The sequence below is a fragment of the Carassius carassius genome, chromosome 34 (assembly GCF_963082965.1).
Source record: "Carassius carassius chromosome 34, fCarCar2.1, whole genome shotgun sequence".
In the NCBI taxonomy this organism is placed as follows: Eukaryota; Metazoa; Chordata; class Actinopteri; order Cypriniformes; family Cyprinidae; genus Carassius; species Carassius carassius.
Window position 1 is genome coordinate 357,501 of NC_081788.1, and position 22,377 is coordinate 379,877.

General features: G+C 44.8%; 1 protein-coding gene across 2 annotated transcripts in view; it reads left to right on the forward strand.

Annotated features, from left to right (window-relative positions):
* ift122 (intraflagellar transport 122 homolog (Chlamydomonas)) overlaps positions 1 to 22,377 on the forward strand; it is a 135,011-nt gene that overhangs the window by 16,133 nt on the left and 96,501 nt on the right. For both annotated transcript variants that reach the window (XM_059523681.1, XM_059523682.1), the window contains exons 8-9: positions 92 to 167; positions 7,863 to 8,054. In XM_059523681.1, coding sequence (XP_059379664.1) covers positions 92 to 167; positions 7,863 to 8,054 — 268 coding nt within the window. The remainder of the gene's footprint in view (positions 1 to 91; positions 168 to 7,862; positions 8,055 to 22,377) is intronic.

The following is a 22,377-nucleotide window of genomic DNA, read 5'->3' on the forward strand; positions in this document are numbered from 1 at the left end:
GAAAGCACACAGGGGCTGGACAGGACAGGACTGATGTTCTTCAGTGAAAGCCATGGCATGTGTCACACTGGGCTGTGTGTGTGTGTTTCAGGGATGAACACAACGATATCTTGGCCGTGGCTGATTGGGGACAGAGGCTGTCTTTCTACCAGCTCAGTGGGAAACAGGTTAGTGTCTGAAAGTGAAAAAGTAAAAGTAAAGTAACATGGTGACTAGGGGTGAAATGGTTCAACTTTTTCACGGTTCAGTTTGTATCACTGTTTTAGAGTCACGGTTTCGGTATGGTTCAGTATGTGCAATGTTCATGGAAAAACTATACTAAAAAACAACAACAGCACACATAAATACAATATGCTAAAGATAAAAAAAACTAAAAACATAATTTTCAGTTAATTTTATTTCACCACCCGGGTAATGACAGAATATATGACTGTTCATCTTCCAGCATACTGCATTCGCATTGAACAAGAGTATATGGTTTTCCACATTTTTTTTCTTTTCATCTGTGTTATTGTAATGTCTGGCGCATCCATTAACAGAAACATATATTAGTTGAACCCTGTTTGTTTTACTTGTTATTTATAGCAAACCATATTACAGATGCTTTGTCAGATTTAAGTTGATCAGCGGTCCCAGCGCGTGTCTGGACAACCGAACAGTTCAACCGACCCATCCCTAATGGTGACCCATACTCAGAATCCATGCTCTGCATTTAACCCATCCAGAGTACACACACACACACCCCGTGAACACACACCCGGAGCAGTGGGCATCATCTATGCCGCGGCGCCCGGGGAGCAGTTGGGGGTTCGGTGCCTTGCTCAAGGACACATCAGTCGTGGGAGAGAGCGCAATCCCTACAATACTTGCTGGTATAAGACTCGAACCCACAACCACGACTTGTAGTTGTTGTTACATATTGATAATAGAAATGGATCATGTCAAATTCATGCAACAAGATATTTAGACATTTACAAAACACTGAGAAATACTCAAAAGCTGTGGTAAGGACTCCAAGATGCTTCAAGAAACCTTCCTGCAAAGCTTCAGCACTGTGAGAAGTTTTAGGCACGTGTAACAATGCTGTAAAGTGAGGATGCTGTCAAAAATAATGCCATAAATAGATTTTATTTATAAGTTAACTTCAATGAACTGAATTGTTTAAAGCAGCTTTTGCCCTCGGTGCTGTCACGTGTGGTGATACAAGAAACACGGAGAGATCCAAGTGCGGGTATGATATTTATAAAAGGATAATCCGAAGGGGTAAACAGTCCAGGCAGGGTCAAAACCAGAATATCCAAATCCAAAACATAAACAAAACATGAACACAAGGCAAGGGCACGACTAGATGACGGACATGAATTAACATCATATTAAACAAGGAGTCCGTGACTAAGACTCAGACAGACCAGGTATAAATACACAAAAGGATAATGGGGAAACAGGAGACAGGTGGGGAACAATCAATTAACTAAACAAGGAGGAAGGTGACCAAATAAGGAGACAGGAAGTGATAATATGATAAACACCGTGGGAACTGAGGACACCTAGTGGGAACCCAGGGAACACAACCCAGACACTGTGACAGTACCCCCCTTCTACGGAGCGGCTCCCAGACGCTCCAAGACAGACACAAAACAGAGACCAGGAGGGAGGCGGACAGGTGGAGGCTCAGGGGGAGGGACGGAGGGCCAGAAAAGAAAAACATGGGGAACAGGCACCATAATGTAAACACAACACAGAAAGACCAGGAGGGAGGAGGACCGGAGGAGGTTCAGGGGGAGGGACGGAGGGCCAGACTAACAGAAAGGAACAGGGACAGACATTAACACAAAAACAAAAGGAAAAAACAACATGAATCCCCCAAGGGCGGAGCAGAAGACCACCACACCCTTGTGGTCAAGGCCAGAGTCCTCCAGGGCGGAGCGGAAGACCACCACAACCGTGTAGTCAGGGCAAGCGCCCCCCAGGGCGGAGCAGAAGACCACCATGTCCGTGTGGTCAGAGCGGAAGCCCCCCAGGGCGGAGCAGAAGACCACCACGTCCGTGTGGTCAGAGCGGAAGCCCCCCAGGGCGGAGCAGAGGACCACCACGTCCTCGTGGTCGACGCCAGAGTCCCCCAGGGCGGAGCGGAAGACCACCACAACCGTGTAGTCAGGGCAAGCGCCCCCCAGGGCGGAGCAGAAGACCACCATGTCCGTGTGGTCAGAGCGGAAGCCCCCCAGGGCGGAGCAGATGACCACCACGCCCCTGTGGTCGATGCCGGAGTCCAACAGGGCGGAGCAGAAGGCCACCCAGTGACTTGACCTGACTCTGAAAGGTCCACGATGACTAGCCTTGTCTCTGGAAAGTCCATGGTACCTAGCCCTGGCTCTGGAAGGTCATCAGTGACTGGCCCTGACTCTGGATGGTCATCGGTGATTGGCCCTGACTCTCGAGGGTCATCAGTGACTAACCCTGACTCTGGAAGGTCAACGGTGACTAACCCTGAATCTGGAGGGTCCACAAGCACCTGACTAGCCTCTGGAAGGTCAACCGGCACCTCACTCAACTCTGAAAATTCAACAGTCACCTGACTCGACTCTGGAGGGTCAACAGGAACACGACTCGACTCTGGAGGGTCAACAGGAACACGACTCGATTCAAGAGGAACAACTGGAACATGACTCGATTCTGGATGATCAACAGGAGCTAGCCCTAACTCTAGAGGGTCAACGGTAACTAACCCTGACTCTGGAGGGTCCACAAACATCTGACTCGACTCTGGAGGGTCAACTGGAACCTGACTCGACTCTGGAAGGTCAACAGGAACTAGCCCTGACTCTATACCGGTCTCGGGCACCGCATCGGGAGTAGCCTCAGGCACCGCATCGGGAACGGGCACCGCCTCGGCCTCCGGAACAGCATCGGGCACCGCCTCGGCATCGGGCACCGCCTCGGCCTCCGGAACAGCATCGGGCACCGCCTCGGCATCGGGCACCGCCTCCGGAACGGCATCGGCATCCACCTCTGCCTCCGGAACAGCATCGGGCACCGCCTCGGCCACCGGAACGGCATCGGGCACCGCCTCGGCCTCCGGAACGGCATCGGCCTCCGGAACGGCCTCGGGCACCGCCTCGGCCTCCGGAACGGCCTCGGGCACCGCCTCGGCCTCCGGAACGGCCTCGGGCACCGCCTCGGCCTCCGGAACGGCCTCGGGCACCGCCTCGGCCTCCGGAACGGCCTCGGGCACCGCCTCGGCCTCCGGAACGGCCTCGGGCACCGCCTCGGCCTCCGGAACGGCATCGGGCACCGCATCGGCCTCCGGAACGGCATCGGGCACCGCCTCGGCCACCGGAACAGCATCGGGCACCGCCTCGGGAACGTCCTCTGGGCTTTGAGGAATGGTTGACGCCTGTCTCCTCGTCCTCCGCCCTCTATGATGGCGAGTCGGTGACACCTTGTCTGGAGACTCAGGCGTTGAGTCGGCCATCTTGTGCTGTGGCTCCAAGCTGGCGGCCATCTTGTGCTGTGGCGCTGGGCTGGCAGCCATCTTGTGCTGTGGCTCTGGGCTGGCAGCCATCTTGTGCTGTGGCTCTGGGCTGGCAGCCATCTTGTGCTGTGGCTCTGGGCTGGCAGCCATCTTGTGCTGTGGCTCTGGGCTGGCGGCCATCTTGTGCTGAGACGCTGGCTCAGCAGCCATGACGTTAACCGTCTTGGGAATCTCTAGGATCTTGGACAGCGTAGCGAAATAATCCAAGAATGAGTCAGCGGCCTTCTTGGGCGTTGGCCCTGAGCTGGCGGCCATTTTGCACCGTGGCGCTGGACTCGCGGCAATCATGGGCAGTGGCGCCACCATGGCGGACGTGCGCTTCCTCTCCCCTCTCCGTCCGCCATGGTGAGACGGTGGCTCTGATCCATCCCACACGAGCCCCGGGTCGAAGGGAGGCCATGGTTGAGAGCGATGCGGAGTCTCCTCTCGACCACTCCCATCCTCGGCGACCTCCCCTGGTCCCCCGGAAAACCACCAGGCGAGTTCCCTCAAAACCGTCCTTACTGTGACGGAGTCCTTCTGTCACGTGTGGTGATACAAGAAACACGGAGAGATCCAAGTGCGGGTATGATATTTATTAAAGGATAATCCGAAGGGGTAAACAGTCCAGGCAGGGTCAAAGCCAGAATATCCAAATCCAAAACATAAACAAAACATGAACACAAGGCAAGGGCACGACTAGATGACGGACATGAATTAACATCACATTAAACAAGGACTCCGTGACTAAGACTCAGACAGACCAGGTATAAATACACAAAAGGATAATGGGGAAACAGGAGACAGGTGGGGAACAATCAATTAACTAAACAAGGAGGAAGGTGACCAAATAAGGAGACAGGAAGTAATAATATGATAAACACTGTGGGAACTGAGGACACCTAGTGGGAACCCAGGGAACACAACCCAGACACTGTGATAGGTGCACTTGAACAGAGTCGTGACTTATATAGAGGTATATAGAATGAATTGCTTTCCAAGATTTACAAAACTAACCTGTGTAAAGTTAAAGAAAACCGCTACAAACAGATCTGAGGCTTGACTTGGACTAAAGTTGGATTTGACATTAGGTTTCACACAGTAGACCTGGTGAATTACTGTCCATGACCAGATGTGAATGTGTGTAGGGCAGATTCTGTTCTATAGCAGCGAGACAGAGAGACAGACATGCATTCACAGATCGCCTCAGCTCCATATGTGTAAAGTTATGTTGGGTATACACTAAAAGATTTTTTACATCTTATAAGATTTTCAAAATGTGATACCACAAACATGCGGATAAAAAATCCTAGATTTAATCGTTTTGCTCCTATAGTGTGTGGTGTGCCATGATGTGACATAGACAGCACACCACACACTTTTTCAGATTTTCACCCAGAGTCTCGACTGTGAACACAGGAAACCTTGCAAAATCTCGCAAGACTTCAGAAAAAGCATGGCGGACAATATGCAGGAAGAGGTTGCAATGATAGTGTTTGGAATGATTTTATACACGACAGGTTGTATAAACATTCATGCTGTTGTCACAAATCATCAAGCTGATCCTCCATCTCTGCTGTCCACATCAGTTTCACTTTGTGCTGCGTCATGACTGCTTCCATCATCTCACCTTCTGATTGGATATTGTTTCGTTTAACGTGATAATCTCCAGAACGTGTGCGCGTTTGTCCTCGGGGATCCCCCACACATCAGGATTTCTGATCGTAAATATTAAACGTTGAATATTCGCGATTCGTGATTGGGGCGGCTCTGACGTTCTTCCGATCAGGTTCGGACACTCTTAACACACCTCACACCAAGAAAACATCTGATAAAATAATCTGTAGAGCCATAGCTAGGATTGTTGGAAGGGGGGAAATCAGCCTGATTATCTTTTGGTGTGTACCCAGCATTAGTGTGACATACTCTTCCTGTTTAACTTCTGCTATCTGTTTCTGTAGGATGTTCAGGAAAAGGTATGGCTTAATTTAATCCAGAGGGAACTGAATGAATGACGTTACATACTGAAATTTGCCTTCCTTCATTCAGCACTTTTATCCAAACCTACTTGGTGGTTTGTCCTGAGGAGGCAGTGAGAAGTGCTTTAGTAGCAGGAGTACGTGTGAAGTTCAGGTTCAGGGCTCGTAATCATCATCTGGCACAGAGTCAGAATTCACCGTTGTTTACTCCTGCATATGACGCCTGTGGGGCTCTGTAGCTGTAGGCTTTGGGCTGCTTTGAAAAAACGTTTCATGGTCCGAGATCATTTCACATGTAAAAAATGCACATTTGCCATGATGCTTTTAACTTTTTAATAACTTTAAATGGCAGCTTAACCAAATGTCAAATGTCTTAAAGAAGAGAGTTCCCAAAAATGTTTATTAGCATGCATACTTTTAACATATTGAATATTCTTCATGACCTTATTCTACATCCCTAATCCTACCCAACACCTAAACTTAACAAGTACATTATTAAGCAGCATTTGGGAGTTTATTAAGTCATTCTTAATAGTTAATTAATAGTGAGAATTGTGACTCAATGCTGTACACAGTTTTGAAGATCTGCCTCAGAGGCGAAGCTTCACATGTCCTGTCAGAGCTGAGCCTAAAGCTAAGGCACTGTCATTCAGTTCAGTGGCACTTCAGGCGACCCGAGTTTAAGTCCCGACTCGTGGATTATCACATCATTTTATGTGATCCCCCACTATTTCAGATGATGACTGGACCTGAGCTGCTGTCTCAGAAAACATGGCCTTTTAAAGGGTTTGTTCGCCAAATTTCCAAAATTATGTCATTAATAACTCACCCTCATGTCGTTCCAAACCCGTGAGACCTCCGTTTATCTTCAGAACACAGTTTAAGATATTTTAGATTTAGTCCGAGAGCTCTCAGTCCCTCCATTGAAGCTGTGTGTACGGTATACTGTCCATGTCCAGAAAGGTAAGAAAAACATCATCAAAGTAGTCCATGTGACATCAGAGGGTCAGGTAGAATATTTTGAAGCATCGAAAATACATTTTGGTCCAAAAATAGCAAAAACTATGACTTTATTCATCATTGTCTTCTCTTCCGTGTCTGTTGTGAGAGAGAGTTCAAAACAAAGCAGTTTGTGATATCCGGTTCACGAACGAATCATTCGATGTAACCGGATCTTCTTGAACCAGTTCACCAAATCGAACTGAATCGTTTTAAACGGTTCACATCTCTTAATACGCATTAATCCACAAATGACTCAAGCTGTTAACTTTTCTAATGTGGCTGACACTCCCTCTGAGTTCAAACAAACCAATATCCCGGAGTAATTCATTTACTCAAACAGTACACTGACTGAACTGCTGTGAAGAGAGAACTGAAGATGAACACCGAACCGAGCCAGATAATGACTCGTTCATGAGTCAAGAACCGTTTCTGTCAGACGCGTCCGATTCGAGAACCGAGGAGCTGATGATACTGCACATGTGTGATTCAGCTTGAAGCAGACCGACACACAGAGCGTCTGAACTGAACTGATTCTTTTGGTGATTGATTCTGAACTGATTCTGTGCTAATGTTATGAGCGCGGGTAAACCAAGGCTTGAATCAAGGGCAATCATCACCAATGACGCCATTACGTCAAACGCAAAAGAACCGGTGAACCGTTTTCTTCAACCGGTTTATTGAATCGAACTGTCCCAAAGAACTACTGGTGATCCGAAAACTGATGCAACCGGTTCTTGACTTGAGAACGAGTCATTATCTGTCAGCCACATTAAACAAGTTAACAGCTTAAGTCATTTGTGGATTGATGCGTATTGGAGACGCGAACCGTTTAAAACGATTCAGTTCGATTTGGTGAACTGGTTCAAAAAGATCCGGTTACATCGAATGATTCGTTCAATAGTTTTTGCTATTTTTGGACCAAAATGTATTTTCGATGCTTCAAAATATTCTAACTGACCCTCTGATGTCACATGGACTACTTTGATGATGTTTTTCTTACCTTTCTGGACATGGACAGTAGACCGTACACACAGCTTCAATGGAGGGACTGAGAGCTCTCGGACTAAATCTAAAATATCTTAAACTGTGTTCAGAAGATAAACGGAGGTCTCACGGGTTTGGAACAACATGAGGGTGAGTTATTAATGACATCATTATGATTTTTGGGTGAACTATCCCTTTAAGTGCTCCTTAATCAGAGTAATATGAAATATATATCTGTTTGTGTTTCTAATGACCTCAGAAGGTTAGAATAGCATGTAAGATTTGCTGTTAGATGAGAGTAGTTCAGCATGTTAATGTTCATTGAAGAAAGCACTAAAATAGCCAGGGTATATTTCCCATGCTGACGTGAGTCTTGTCTTCTGCAGATCGGGAAGGACCGGCAGCTGAACTTTGACCCGTGCTGCGTCAGCTTCTTCTCTAAGGGCGAGTACATGGTGATGGGCGGCTCAGACAAGCAGGCCTCGCTCTACACTAAAGACGGGGTTCGGCTGGGCACCATCGGGGAACAGAGCTCCTGGGTTTGGACCTGCCGAGTCAAACCAGACTCCAACTATGTGGTCAGACATCTCTCCAGTTATTACAGGATTATTCATTCATGAGGGTTAGATGTGCTCCGAGTCAGTGAATCTCACAAATATATTTCTGAAACACATATAATCACATGAAATTACACAACATTTTTTAAAATTATTATTGGGCAATTTATAAATAACTGTAATACAATTTTTTCCCATTGCCCTGCTGGAGAAACCAGCTAGACCAGCATATGTTGTGTTTTGGTGCTGGTATGCTTGCTGTATGCTTTTGTTAAATGCATCCCATGCTGGTCACACCAGCAGCAACATTGGATGCTGGTTACACCATTGGAAACTATGCTGGTCAACAGTAATAGATGTTAAGGATGGATGTCTGTTCACCAAGGTTGAAATGATGGACAGCTACATTGAATTTTTTCATGATGAAAATCATGAAAATACAAGCTTACATTAACCCTCTGGAGTCGATTAACGGGGATATGCGTTATGAGCACTGATCTATATATGAGTGGATCGCTCATCGCGTTCTGAACTGCAGCAGGCAGTGAAGCCACCGGAAGTGTTCGATCCGCCGTCTTACTAATCCCTACCAGCAGAGAGCACCATTGAGTCACATTCACACCGCTGAACTAAAGTCACCCGATTTGAAGCAAATCTACGGTGCCCGTAAGGTGACTTGTTCGGTTTTCTTAGTTTTGTCGTGGCCACAAAACAATAACTCGTGGGAACGTGATAATATGTCGTGGCGACGAGATCCTCGAGATGCTATGTTGAGGGAACAACATCCATTTCTCGTGGCCACGACTTCTGATGTTGAGGGAACGACATGTTTTTCTCGTGGCCACAAGTTTAATGCGTGAACAAACCTGCGTGACCATAGCAACCTGGGATTATCAGAGATGGATTCATTCATATTTTATCTTGAATTAAGTAATTATTATATTAACCATATGCTTAGGCTACCGGGCTGTATTACATGCGATTGTCAGCATTCAAATTAAGTTTATCATAAATAAAAAGCTATTACAGAAAGAGCATAATAAAATATAAAAACTTTTTTGTATCCATCCTACAGTCTTGTAAGTCCTTTAGCTGATAGTCTTTCCCCCGTAATATGTGTTCATATACATTATTATTATTATTATTAGCCTATTATCATTGGTTATTTTTTTATATCGTTTATATTCTTTTTTTTTTTTGCTTCAATTTCGATCTCTACTTAACATTCGGAATACTTTTGTAAATAATAGCGTACTGTAAATGCTAGACATTAACATAAAATGTCATAATGTAAATGTATACATTTTATATGTATAAATAATATAATAATTTCGTCATTCAAAATAAAATATTAATGATTCCATCTCTGATAATCCCAGGTTGCTATGGTCACGCAGGTTTGTTTACGCATTAAACTCGTGGCCACGAGAAATGGATGTTGTTCCCTCAACATAGCAATCACGAGGCCACGACATAAGGATGTCGTCACCTCGAGTTATTATTTCATGGCCACGACAAAACTAAGTAAACCGAACAAGTCACCTTACGGGCACCGTACAAATCAGTCAAACGGGACTCCTTTTTATGTTACTTGTAATAAATTAATGTTTACTTCAGATGTTATCTGCAGTGTTTATGGTCTTCTGGGGCAGGATAAGTGATATATTTAAATCGTTTAGGCGGGTGTGTCTGCTGCACACTGATTAGACAGGTAACGATCCAACACAAAATATACCTTATTTCTTTATGAACATAATTATTCAGGAATTATTAAACATGCACGTATTAGTATCAGAAATTGATTTTCATACATTACAATTAGGGTTCGATTCTGCATTCTTTAAGTGCATTCACGGGATTATTTAAATGGTTCTACTAAATTATTTAAATGCTTAGTAAGGGGGCAAATTACAGTAGCATTTATGGTTAGAGAACCATAGGTTAGAAAAAAAAAAAAAAAACTTTTGTCCATTGTTAAATGCTAGTTTAATGATGCGACATGGCATACGTAAAAATGTATGTAAGCCAAGTTTTTAAAAAAGAGCTTAAAGAGTATTATGTATAAGCTAACATTTAGTCACACCAGGGGCGTAGCCATAATTTCAGAAGTGACAGAAATGTCAAATACAATCATTTTATGTATGTAGCCTATATAATAATAATAATAATAATTATTATTATTATTATTATTTTTTTTTTACAAGGAATTATCTTCTTTTTTAATTACTTTTAATTAGCTGTAATAAAACAAATACACTGCTGGACAATAATCAATCATTTGTAATATATATTTTTTTCCTAATGGCAATTTTATGATTGTTTTATATACTAGGCTACATTTAATTAGCAATTATTTAAATTTTCTGCACAGAATAAGGTAGAAAATATACTTTATAGTTTCTGGACTGTAATAAATGTCAATTAGCACTGCATCATTCATAAATTGTTTGTGTTTTTTTTTAGTTTCATCAGTTCATTCTGCTTTTATTCAGTTTAGCTGCAGATATAGCCTGGCACGTCTATGAGAGCGAGATCGCTTCTCTTTCAGTGTGAAAACGTCTTCATCTCTATTTAACTTTTCCTCTCCATCAACGAATGATTCTGAGAGAAAACGTGTCAGATGTCTGTTTGCTAATGAAACAAACGCTACTTTCATGCATATTATCAGATACATCTCGCGCTCTTATTTCAAGGTCGTTGTTAATGCTGTGGTTAATTTTAAAAGTTTCCTTCGTATATTCGGTTCATCCACATTGTTTAAAAACATTTATCATTCAATGGATCTGTGCGTATTGGGTAGAGTGATGAATTGATCCGTGAGAGCTGGGTGAAGACGTCAGAGGAGGGAGGTGAACCACACACACGCACACTGGGGATCTTGATCTTCGGAGAATCGCTGGAGAGAGGGCCAATGAATGGGCCAATGAATCTGGGACTTAGCTTGCGGCAGGGCAGGCGCAGGCGGATGTCCCGGGTGGACAGCCAGACCTTCTGACTGGGTTGGTACGTTGGGGCCTCAGATCGGCGAAGGTCAGCTGTCGTTCTGCGTCTGCGTAAGGCCCTCTGGAGTTGGTGGTGTGCCGCGTCCCAGACTCTCTCGCTCCCCCGGAACCAGTAGTCGATGGCGGGGACATCCGAGGGTTCACCTGACCAGAGGAAGAGTGGAGGTTGGTAGCCGAGTACGCACTGGAATGGAGTGAGTCCGGTGGAGTTCTGGTGGCCGTGACAGAAGTTACGGAGGAAGCGTCCAATCTCCTGGACCTTCCTCTCCGTCTGCCCGTTCGTCTGGGGATGGTATCCGGAGGACAGACTGATGGCCACACCTAGGAGTGAGTGGAAAGCCTTCCATACCCGGGAGATGAACTGGGGACCTCGGTCCGAGACGATATGCTCTGGGATGCCGAAGCACCTGAAGACATGGTTAAATAACAGCTCGGCCGTTTCCATGGCCGTGGGCAGACCCTTCAGGGGTAGAAGACGACAGGATTTAGAAAATCTATCCACTATGACAAGAATGCAGGTATTATTATCTGAAGGAGGAAGATCGGTGATGAAATCCACCCCTAGGTGTGACCACGGGTGATTGTGAACAGGCAGAGGATGGAGCTTGCCTGATGGATGATGGTGAGGGCTCTTGGATATGGCGCAGCTTGTGCATCCGTTCACGTACCTCCTGATATCCGAGCCCATGTTGGGCCACCAGAAGCGTTCCTTAAGCAACGAGAGGGTTTCATTGACCCCCGGGTGACCAGTGCCAAGAGATGTGTTAGGGTTAGATGTGGCTCCCTCCAACCAATGCCTCCATTCTTCTAATTCCAACTTGATGGCCAACAACTCCCGGTTGCCGATATCATAGTTGACCTCCGCCGGGTTGAATTTCCAGGAGAAGAAGGCGCATGGGTGGAGGCGACTGGGATTCCCCTGTTGCTGAGAAAGGACCGCTCCCACTCTGGTGGTTGAGGCGTCGACTTCCACGACAAAGTGTCGGTCGGGATGAACCAGGAGTGGGGCAGTCGTAAAGGCCTCTTTGAGGGTGTGGAAGGCCTCTGTGGCAGCTGGGCACCATCGGGGAACAGAGCTCCTGGGTTTGGACCTGCCGAGTCAAACCAGACTCCAACTATGTGGTCAGACATCTCTCCAGTTATTACAGGATTATTCATTCATGAGGGTTAGATGTGCTCCGAGTCAGTGAATCTCACAAATATATTTCTGAAACACATATAATCACATGAAATTACACAACATTTTTTAAAATTATTATTGGGCAATTTATAAATAACTGTAATACAATTTTTTCCCATTGCCCTGCTGGAGAAACCAGCTAGACCAGCATATGTTGTGTTTTGGTGCTGGTATGCTTGCTGTATGCTTTTGTTAAATGCATCCCATGCTGGTCACACCAGCAGCAACATTGGATGCTGGTTACACCATTGGAAACTATGCTGGTCAACAGTAATAGATGTTAAGGATGGATGTCTGTTCACCAAGGTTGAAATGATGGACAGCTACATTGAATTTTTTCATGATGAAAATCATGAAAATACAAGCTTACATTAACCCTCTGGAGTCGATTAACGGGGATATGCGTTATGAGCACTGATCTATATATGAGTGGATCGCTCATCGCGTTCTGAACTGCAGCAGGCAGTGAAGCCACCGGAAGTGTTCGATCCGCCGTCTTACTAATCCCTACCAGCAGAGAGCACCATTGAGTCACATTCACACCGCTGAACTAAAGTCACCCGATTTGAAGCAAATCTACGGTGCCCGTAAGGTGACTTGTTCGGTTTTCTTAGTTTTGTCGTGGCCACAAAACAATAACTCGTGGGAACGTGATAATATGTCGTGGCGACGAGATCCTCGAGATGCTATGTTGAGGGAACAACATCCATTTCTCGTGGCCACGACTTCTGATGTTGAGGGAACGACATGTTTTTCTCGTGGCCACAAGTTTAATGCGTGAACAAACCTGCGTGACCATAGCAACCTGGGATTATCAGAGATGGATTCATTCATATTTTATCTTGAATTAAGTAATTATTATATTAACCATATGCTTAGGCTACCGGGCTGTATTACATGCGATTGTCAGCATTCAAATTAAGTTTATCATAAATAAAAAGCTATTACAGAAAGAGCATAATAAAATATAAAAACTTTTTTGTATCCATCCTACAGTCTTGTAAGTCCTTTAGCTGATAGTCTTTCCCCCGTAATATGTGTTCATATACATTATTATTATTATTATTAGCCTATTATCATTGGTTATTTTTTTATATCGTTTATATTCTTTTTTTTTTTTGCTTCAATTTCGATCTCTACTTAACATTCGGAATACTTTTGTAAATAATAGCGTACTGTAAATGCTAGACATTAACATAAAATGTCATAATGTAAATGTATACATTTTATATGTATAAATAATATAATAATTTCGTCATTCAAAATAAAATATTAATGATTCCATCTCTGATAATCCCAGGTTGCTATGGTCACGCAGGTTTGTTTACGCATTAAACTCGTGGCCACGAGAAATGGATGTTGTTCCCTCAACATAGCAATCACGAGGCCACGACATAAGGATGTCGTCACCTCGAGTTATTATTTCATGGCCACGACAAAACTAAGTAAACCGAACAAGTCACCTTACGGGCACCGTACAAATCAGTCAAACGGGACTCCTTTTTATGTTACTTGTAATAAATTAATGTTTACTTCAGATGTTATCTGCAGTGTTTATGGTCTTCTGGGGCAGGATAAGTGATATATTTAAATCGTTTAGGCGGGTGTGTCTGCTGCACACTGATTAGACAGGTAACGATCCAACACAAAATATACCTTATTTCTTTATGAACATAATTATTCAGGAATTATTAAACATGCACGTATTAGTATCAGAAATTGATTTTCATACATTACAATTAGGGTTCGATTCTGCATTCTTTAAGTGCATTCACGGGATTATTTAAATGGTTCTACTAAATTATTTAAATGCTTAGTAAGGGGGCAAATTACAGTAGCATTTATGGTTAGAGAACCATAGGTTAGAAAAAAAAAAAAAAAACTTTTGTCCATTGTTAAATGCTAGTTTAATGATGCGACATGGCATACGTAAAAATGTATGTAAGCCAAGTTTTTAAAAAAGAGCTTAAAGAGTATTATGTATAAGCTAACATTTAGTCACACCAGGGGCGTAGCCATAATTTCAGAAGTGACAGAAATGTCAAATACAATCATTTTATGTATGTAGCCTATATAATAATAATAATAATAATTATTATTATTATTATTTTTTTTTTTTTACAAGGAATTATCTTCTTTTTTAATTACTTTTAATTAGCTGTAATAAAACAAATACACTGCTGGACAATAATCAATCATTTGTAATATATATTTTTTTCCTAATGGCAATTTTATGATTGTTTTATATACTAGGCTACATTTAATTAGCAATTATTTAAATTTTCTGCACAGAATAAGGTAGAAAATATACTTTATAGTTTCTGGACTGTAATAAATGTCAATTAGCACTGCATCATTCATAAATTGTTTGTGTTTTTTTTTAGTTTCATCAGTTCATTCTGCTTTTATTCAGTTTAGCTGCAGATATAGCCTGGCACGTCTATGAGAGCGAGATCGCTTCTCTTTCAGTGTGAAAACGTCTTCATCTCTATTTAACTTTTCCTCTCCATCAACGAATGATTCTGAGAGAAAACGTGTCAGATGTCTGTTTGCTAATGAAACAAACGCTACTTTCATGCATATTATCAGATACATCTCGCGCTCTTATTTCAAGGTCGTTGTTAATGCTGTGGTTAATTTTAAAAGTTTCCTTCGTATATTCGGTTCATCCACATTGTTTAAAAACATTTATCATTCAATGGATCTGTGCGTATTGGGTAGAGTGATGAATTGATCCGTGAGAGCTGGGTGAAGACGTCAGAGGAGGGAGGTGAACCACACACACGCACACTGGGGATCTTGATCTTCGGAGAATCGCTGGAGAGAGGGCCAATGAATGGGCCAATGAATCTGGGACTTAGCTTGCGGCAGGGCAGGCGCAGGCGGATGTCCCGGGTGGACAGCCAGACCTTCTGACTGGGTTGGTACGTTGGGGCCTCAGATCGGCGAAGGTCAGCTGTCGTTCTGCGTCTGCGTAAGGCCCTCTGGAGTTGGTGGTGTGCCGCGTCCCAGACTCTCTCGCTCCCCCGGAACCAGTAGTCGATGGCGGGGACATCCGAGGGTTCACCTGACCAGAGGAAGAGTGGAGGTTGGTAGCCGAGTACGCACTGGAATGGAGTGAGTCCGGTGGAGTTCTGGTGGCCGTGACAGAAGTTACGGAGGAAGCGTCCAATCTCCTGGACCTTCCTCTCCGTCTGCCCGTTCGTCTGGGGATGGTATCCGGAGGACAGACTGATGGCCACACCTAGGAGTGAGTGGAAAGCCTTCCATACCCGGGAGATGAACTGGGGACCTCGGTCCGAGACGATATGCTCTGGGATGCCGAAGCACCTGAAGACATGGTTAAATAACAGCTCGGCCGTTTCCATGGCCGTGGGCAGACCCTTCAGGGGTAGAAGACGACAGGATTTAGAAAATCTATCCACTATGACAAGAATGCAGGTATTATTATCTGAAGGAGGAAGATCGGTGATGAAATCCACCCCTAGGTGTGACCACGGGTGATTGTGAACAGGCAGAGGATGGAGCTTGCCTGATGGATGATGGTGAGGGCTCTTGGATATGGCGCAGCTTGTGCATCCGTTCACGTACCTCCTGATATCCGAGCCCATGTTGGGCCACCAGAAGCGTTCCTTAAGCAACGAGAGGGTTTCATTGACCCCCGGGTGACCAGTGCCAAGAGATGTGTTAGGGTTAGATGTGGCTCCCTCCAACCAATGCCTCCATTCTTCTAATTCCAACTTGATGGCCAACAACTCCCGGTTGCCGATATCATAGTTGACCTCCGCCGGGTTGAATTTCCAGGAGAAGAAGGCGCATGGGTGGAGGCGACTGGGATTCCCCTGTTGCTGAGAAAGGACCGCTCCCACTCTGGTGGTTGAGGCGTCGACTTCCACGACAAAGTGTCGGTCGGGATGAACCAGGAGTGGGGCAGTCGTAAAGGCCTCTTTGAGGGTGTGGAAGGCCTCTGTGGCAGCAGGAGTCCAGGGGAGAGATTTGGGTTTGTTACGGAGGAGACTGGTGAGAGGGCTGGTGATGGTACTGAAGTTTTGGATAAACCGTCTATAGAAGTTGGCAAAGCCAAGGAACCGTTGTAACTCTTTGATGGTGGTAGGAGTGGGCCAATCTCTGACGGCATTTACCTTCCCCTCGTCCATCAAGGAACTGCACTGAGGGCTGATGGAAAGAGCACTTTTCAGCCTTGAGATAGAGTTGAAAGGCCCTCAGGCGTTGCAGGACCTCCACAACGTGGCGTTGATGTTCTGCCAGGCTCCGGGAGTATATGAGGATATCATTTATGTAGACGAGGACGAACTTGTGGAGGAACTCCCGGAGCAACTCATGGATGAAGTCCTGGAAGATGGAGGGGACGTTAACAAGTCCATACGGCATCATGCAGTATTCATAGTGGCCAGTAGGGGTTATGAAGGCTGTTTTCCACTCGTCCCCCTCTCGTATCCGGATGAGGTTATAGGCGCTGCGGAGGTCCAACTTGGTGAAAACAGTGGCACCACGGAGATGTTCCAAGGCAGCTGGGACGAGGGGAAGTGGATACCTGAACTTGGCAGTGATATTGTTGAGAGCCCGATAATCAATGCATGGTCTTAAACCTCCGTCCTTTTTCTCCACAAAGAAGAAACTCGAAGCAGCAGGGGAGGTAGATGGACGAATATAACCCTGGGCCAGGGCCTCCTTGATGTATTCCTCCATGGCCTTCTCCTCCGGAATGGAAAGGGGGTAGATCCTTCCTTTAGGCACTGGTTCACCCGGCAGCAGATCGATGGCACAGTCCCACGGCCGGTGTGGAGGCAGCTTGGAAGCCTGTTTGGGGCAGAAGACGTCACTGAAAGGGGCGTAGCAGGTAGGCATGGCGATGGATTGGTTTTCCACTGGGCTCTCTATTGAAGTGGAACAAACTGGAAGAGGTTCAGGGGAAGATGTGGCCGGAACTGGACAACCTGAGATGCAGCTCTTGAAACAGGTGTCGCCCCACTTCAGGACTACGCACGTCTTCCAGGAGATTATGGGATTGTGCTGCTCTAACCACGGGCACCCTAGAATCACATCAGCGGTGGATTCCTCCAGAACCAGCAGATGGATTTCCTCATGATGGAGTAGTCCAGTTTGGAGGGAAATGGGACCCACACTATGACGCACGCATCTTCTACTTAACGGTTTGCCAGTTATAGTGTGGACTTGGTAGGCTGACGGCATTGCCGCGGTAGCGAGCTTGAGCTGACGGCAGAGGGCGCCGGAGATGAAGTTGCCGGCTGAGCCAGAATCGAGGAGGTCGGAAACTGGAAGAGATATGTCAGCGGTAGTAAGTGTCACAACAGTGGTGAGTGGTTTCATTTGGTATATTGAAGGGAGAATGGCTCTCACCATGGGACGAGGAGGACGAACGGGGCATACAGCGATGACATGCCCCGGGGCTGCACAGTAGAGGCACAGATTCTGGGCCAGCCATCTTTGTCTTTCAGCCATCGAGGGTCGATATGAGTCCACTAGCATGGGTTCGTTGGCTGTTTCTGGGGAGCTGACGGTCTCTGGTCGGCAGAGTGACGTAGAGGAATACGCCTGGCCCTGGTGCTCTTCTAAGCACGACTGCATACGGGTGGCGAAGCGGATGGACAGCTGGATGAATCGTTCTAGCCCGATGGTGTCCTTATATGCAGCGAGATGCAACCGCACTCGAGGTTCCAATCCCTGATGGTAGGTAGTCAGTAAAGCCTGTTCGTTCCATCCACTGGAGGCCGCTAGAGTCCTAAACTGAAGGGCATATTCATTGACAGACATTTTTCCCTGTTTGATATTATACAGCTTCTCACATTATACAGAGTCCCAAGCTGGTCTGCCAAAAACTTCTCGGAAATGGTCGATGAAGCTGGAATAAGACTGGATAACTGGGTTATTTTGAGTCCATATTGAATCTGCCCACAGTAGTGCTTTACCTTGCAGTTGAGAAATTACAAAGGCTACCTTGGATCTCTCGGTAGGGTACAAGTGTGGTTGCATCTCCAGGACCAGCGAGCATTGTAGTAGGAAATTCGCTGCACTCCTCCGCCGAACCAGAGTAGGGCGCCGGTCGGGCCATGGGACTGGCGTGAACGGAAGGTGAGGAAATGCTGGCATCGTTGGCGGAAGTGCTCGCTGGTGTTGGGGATGCAGGTGTAGCCGTGAGTGTTCTTCGGAGTGCATCGACCAGATCTTGAAAGGGGTCCGTGAGGCTCATGCTTGTGCCTAGCGGTGTTGGTCCGGTCTTCTGTTACAGATCACTCGGGAGGCTGAGGAGTAACAGACAGAAGGGTTTATTAATAGACACAAGCAGAGGAGCAGGTAGTGTTGGGTAGAGTGATGAATGGATCTGTGAGAGCTGCGTGAAGACGTCAGAGGAGGGAGGTGAACCACACACACGCACACTGGGGATCTTGATCTTCGGAGAATCGCTGGAGAGAGGTAAGTAGAGGAAGAGTTAGTCCTTTGAGTTAGCATACAGGTAAGACCTTGTCGCGAACGAGACCGGACGCTAGTTGAGTGCGTGTGTGTGGTATTTATGGTGCCGAGGTGATTGGGTAATGATGAGGGTCAGGTGGAAGTGCTCAGTACTCAGGTGAGGGCGTGCGTTGTGAATGAGTGGAGGTGGAACCTGGCGTGTTTGTAACAAATTCATCCCCCCTAAAAAACCTGAAAAATAATCTCAGCTCTTTTCAACATTAATAATAATAATAATGATAATAATAATAACAATAAATGTTTTTTTGTAGAAAATAAGATTGTTAAAAGGATTTCTGAAGGATTGTGTGACTGGAGAAATGATGCAAAAAAAATTCAGTTTGAAAGTCAGCTTTGATTGTTCTAATAAACAGTTTAACTGCTCCCCCAAGTGGATATTAAATTATGTTGGGGGAAAATTAAATATATTCTTAATAAACTACAAAAATAAAATCATATAGATTTATTTTGTCCTCACATTCTTTCTTGTAACTCTTCCCTCTCAGTGGCACAGCTGCTCATTTATGCAGGCCTTTGTCCTCTCAGGTGTAAATCACAATGATATTCATGATAGTTGACGCCTACTCGCATATGACTTTTACCAACAAAAAGTGTCTTAGAAAGTTTAAATCAATATATTGTTTTCTGTAAATGAGTAAACAAGGTGATTTTCACATAATTTAGAAAGAAAAATTCTAGGCTACAAGCTCCAGTTCTCAAAAGTCCCGGGAACCAATGTTGTTCATGTGTTTTATGGCCTTATTCAAGTGATTTAACATTTTTAGTTTTTCACTAACCATGCATAATATTTTTTTTCTCTAAAACACAATCATGTATACATACATGCATTTCACATATTATTATAGCCCAGTTTGTGCTGATTACAGTGAGATTAGACTTTAGCCATTTAGATATTTATAAGAAACTGAAAAAAGCACAAATGTCAGGGCATGACAAAACTTCTTCAGGCCCCAAAAATACCCTTAGACTCCAGAGGGTTAATACATGTAACAAGTTCATTTAATAATAACAAGTAAACATTAATACAACAATAACAATTATTTAACAAAAAACAACACTCATCTGGCTTAACAAGCAAATTACAATAAAACACATTAACAACAATTGATCTTAATTAAGTGCTCACTATGGGGTTCCATTTGTGCCAAAAATGCTTTGTACTACATTTGTCCTTGTCAACAGTAACCTGTTAACAGTTGCCTACTTTTTCAGATAAATTACTAAATGTTGATGTGTATGTTCTTTATGTCATTTTGTTTCTGTCATCTCTTTCTGTCATCTTAACTGTCGTCTCGTTCTGTCGTTTTGTTCTGTCATCTCTTTCTGTCGTCTTAGCTGTCGTCTCTTTTTGTCGTTTTGTTCTGTCGTCTCTTTCTGTCATCTTAACTGTCGTCTCTTTCTGTCGTCTTAACTGTCGTCTTAACTGTCGTCTCTTTCTGTCGTTTTGTTCTGTCATCTCTTTCTGTCGTCTTAACTGTCGTCTCTTTCTGTCGTCTTAACTGTCGTCTCGTTCTGTCGTTTTGTTCTGTCATCTCTTTCTGTCGTCTTAACTGTCGTCTCTTTCTGTCGTCTTAACTGTCGTCTCTTTCTGTCGTCTTAACTGTCGTCTCTTTCTGTCGTCTTAACTGTCGTCTCGTTCTGTCGTCTTAACTGTCGTCTCGTTCTGTCGTTTTGTTCTGTCATCTCTTTCTGTCGTCTTAACTGTCGTCTCTTTCTGTCGTCTTAACTGTCGTCTCGTTCTGTCATCTCTTTCTGTCGTCTTAACTGTCGTCTCTTTCTGTCGTCTTAACTGTCGTCTCGTTCTGTCGTTTTGTTCTGTCATCTCTTTCTGTCGTCTTAACTGTCGTCTCTTTCTGTCGTCTTAACTGTCGTCTCTTTCCGTCGTCTTAACTGTCGTCTCTTTCCGTCGTCTTAACTGTCGTCTCGTTCTGTCGTTTTGTTCTGTCATCTCTTTCTGTCGTCTTAACTGTCGTCTCGTTCTGTCGTTTTGTTCTGTCATCTCTTTCTGTCGTCTTAACTGTCGTTTCTTTCTGTCGTTTTGTTCTGTCATCTCTATCTGTCGTCTTAACTGTCGTCTCGTTCTGTCGTTTTGTTCTGTCATCTCTTTCTGTCGTCTTAACTGTCATTTCGTTCTGTCGTTTTGTTCTGTCATCTCTTTCTGTCGTCTTAACTGTCGTCTCTTTCTGTCGTTTTGTTCTGTCATCTCTTTCTGTCGTCTTAACTGTCGTCTCGTTCTGTCGTTTTGTTCTGTCATCTCTTTCTGTCGTCTTAACTGTCGTCTCGTTCTGTCGTTTTGTTCTGTCATCTCTTTCTGTCGTCTTAACTGTCGTCTCGTTCTGTCGTTTTGTTCTGTCATCTCTTTCTGTCATCTTAACTGTCGTCTCGTTCTGTCGTTTTGTTCTGTCATCTCTTTCTGTCGTCTTAACTGTCGTCTCTTTCTGTCGTCTTAACTGTCGTCTCTTTCTGTCGTCTTAACTGTCGTCTCTTTCTGTCGTCTTAACTGTCGTCTCTTTCTGTCGTCTTAACTGTCGTCTCTTTCTGTCGTCTTAACTGTCGTCTCTTTCTGTCGTCTTAACTGTCGTCTCGTTCTGTCGTTTTGTTCTGTCATCTCTTTCTGTCGTCTTAACTGTCGTCTCTTTCTGTCGTCTTAACTGTCGTCTCGTTCTGTCATCTCTTTCTGTCGTCTTAACTGTCGTCTCTTTCTGTCGTCTTAACTGTCGTCTCGTTCTGTCGTTTTGTTCTGTCATCTCTTTCTGTCGTCTTAACTGTCGTCTCTTTCTGTCGTCTTAACTGTCGTCTCTTTCCGTCGTCTTAACTGTCGTCTCGTTCTGTCGTTTTGTTCTGTCATCTCTTTCTGTCGTCTTAACTGTCGTCTCGTTCTGTCGTTTTGTTCTGTCATCTCTTTCTGTCGTCTTAACTGTCGTTTCTTTCTGTCGTTTTGTTCTGTCATCTCTTTCTGTCGTCTTAACTGTCGTCTCGTTCTGTCGTTTTGTTCTGTCATCTCTTTCTGTCGTCTTAACTGTCGTTTCGTTCTGTCGTTTTGTTCTGTCATCTCTTTCTGTCGTCTTAACTGTCGTCTCTTTCTGTCGTTTTGTTCTGTCATCTCTTTCTGTCGTCTTAACTGTCGTCTCGTTCTGTCGTTTTGTTCTGTCATCTCTTTCTGTCGTCTTAACTGTCGTCTCGTTCTGTCGTTTTGTTCTGTCATCTCTTTCTGTCGTCTTAACTGTCGTCTCGTTCTGTCGTTTTGTTCTGTCATCTCTTTCTGTCATCTTAACTGTCGTCTCGTTCTGTCGTTTTGTTCTGTCATCTCTTTCTGTCGTCTTAACTGTCGTCTCTTTCTGTCGTCTTAACTGTCGTCTCTTTCTGTCGTCTTAACTGTCGTCTCGTTCTGTCGTTTTGTTCTGTCATCTCTTTCTGTCGTCTTAACTGTCGTCTCGTTCTGTCGTCTTAACTGTCGTCTCTTTCTGTCGTCTTAACTGTCGTCTCGTTCTGTCGTCTTAACTGTCGTCTCTGTCGTCTTAACTGTCGTCTCGTTCTGTCGTTTTGTTCTGTCGTCTCTTTCTGTCGTCTTAACTGTCGTCTCTGTCGTCTTAACTGTCGTCTCTTTCTGTCGTCTTAACTGTCGTCTCGTTCTGTCGTTTTGTTCTGT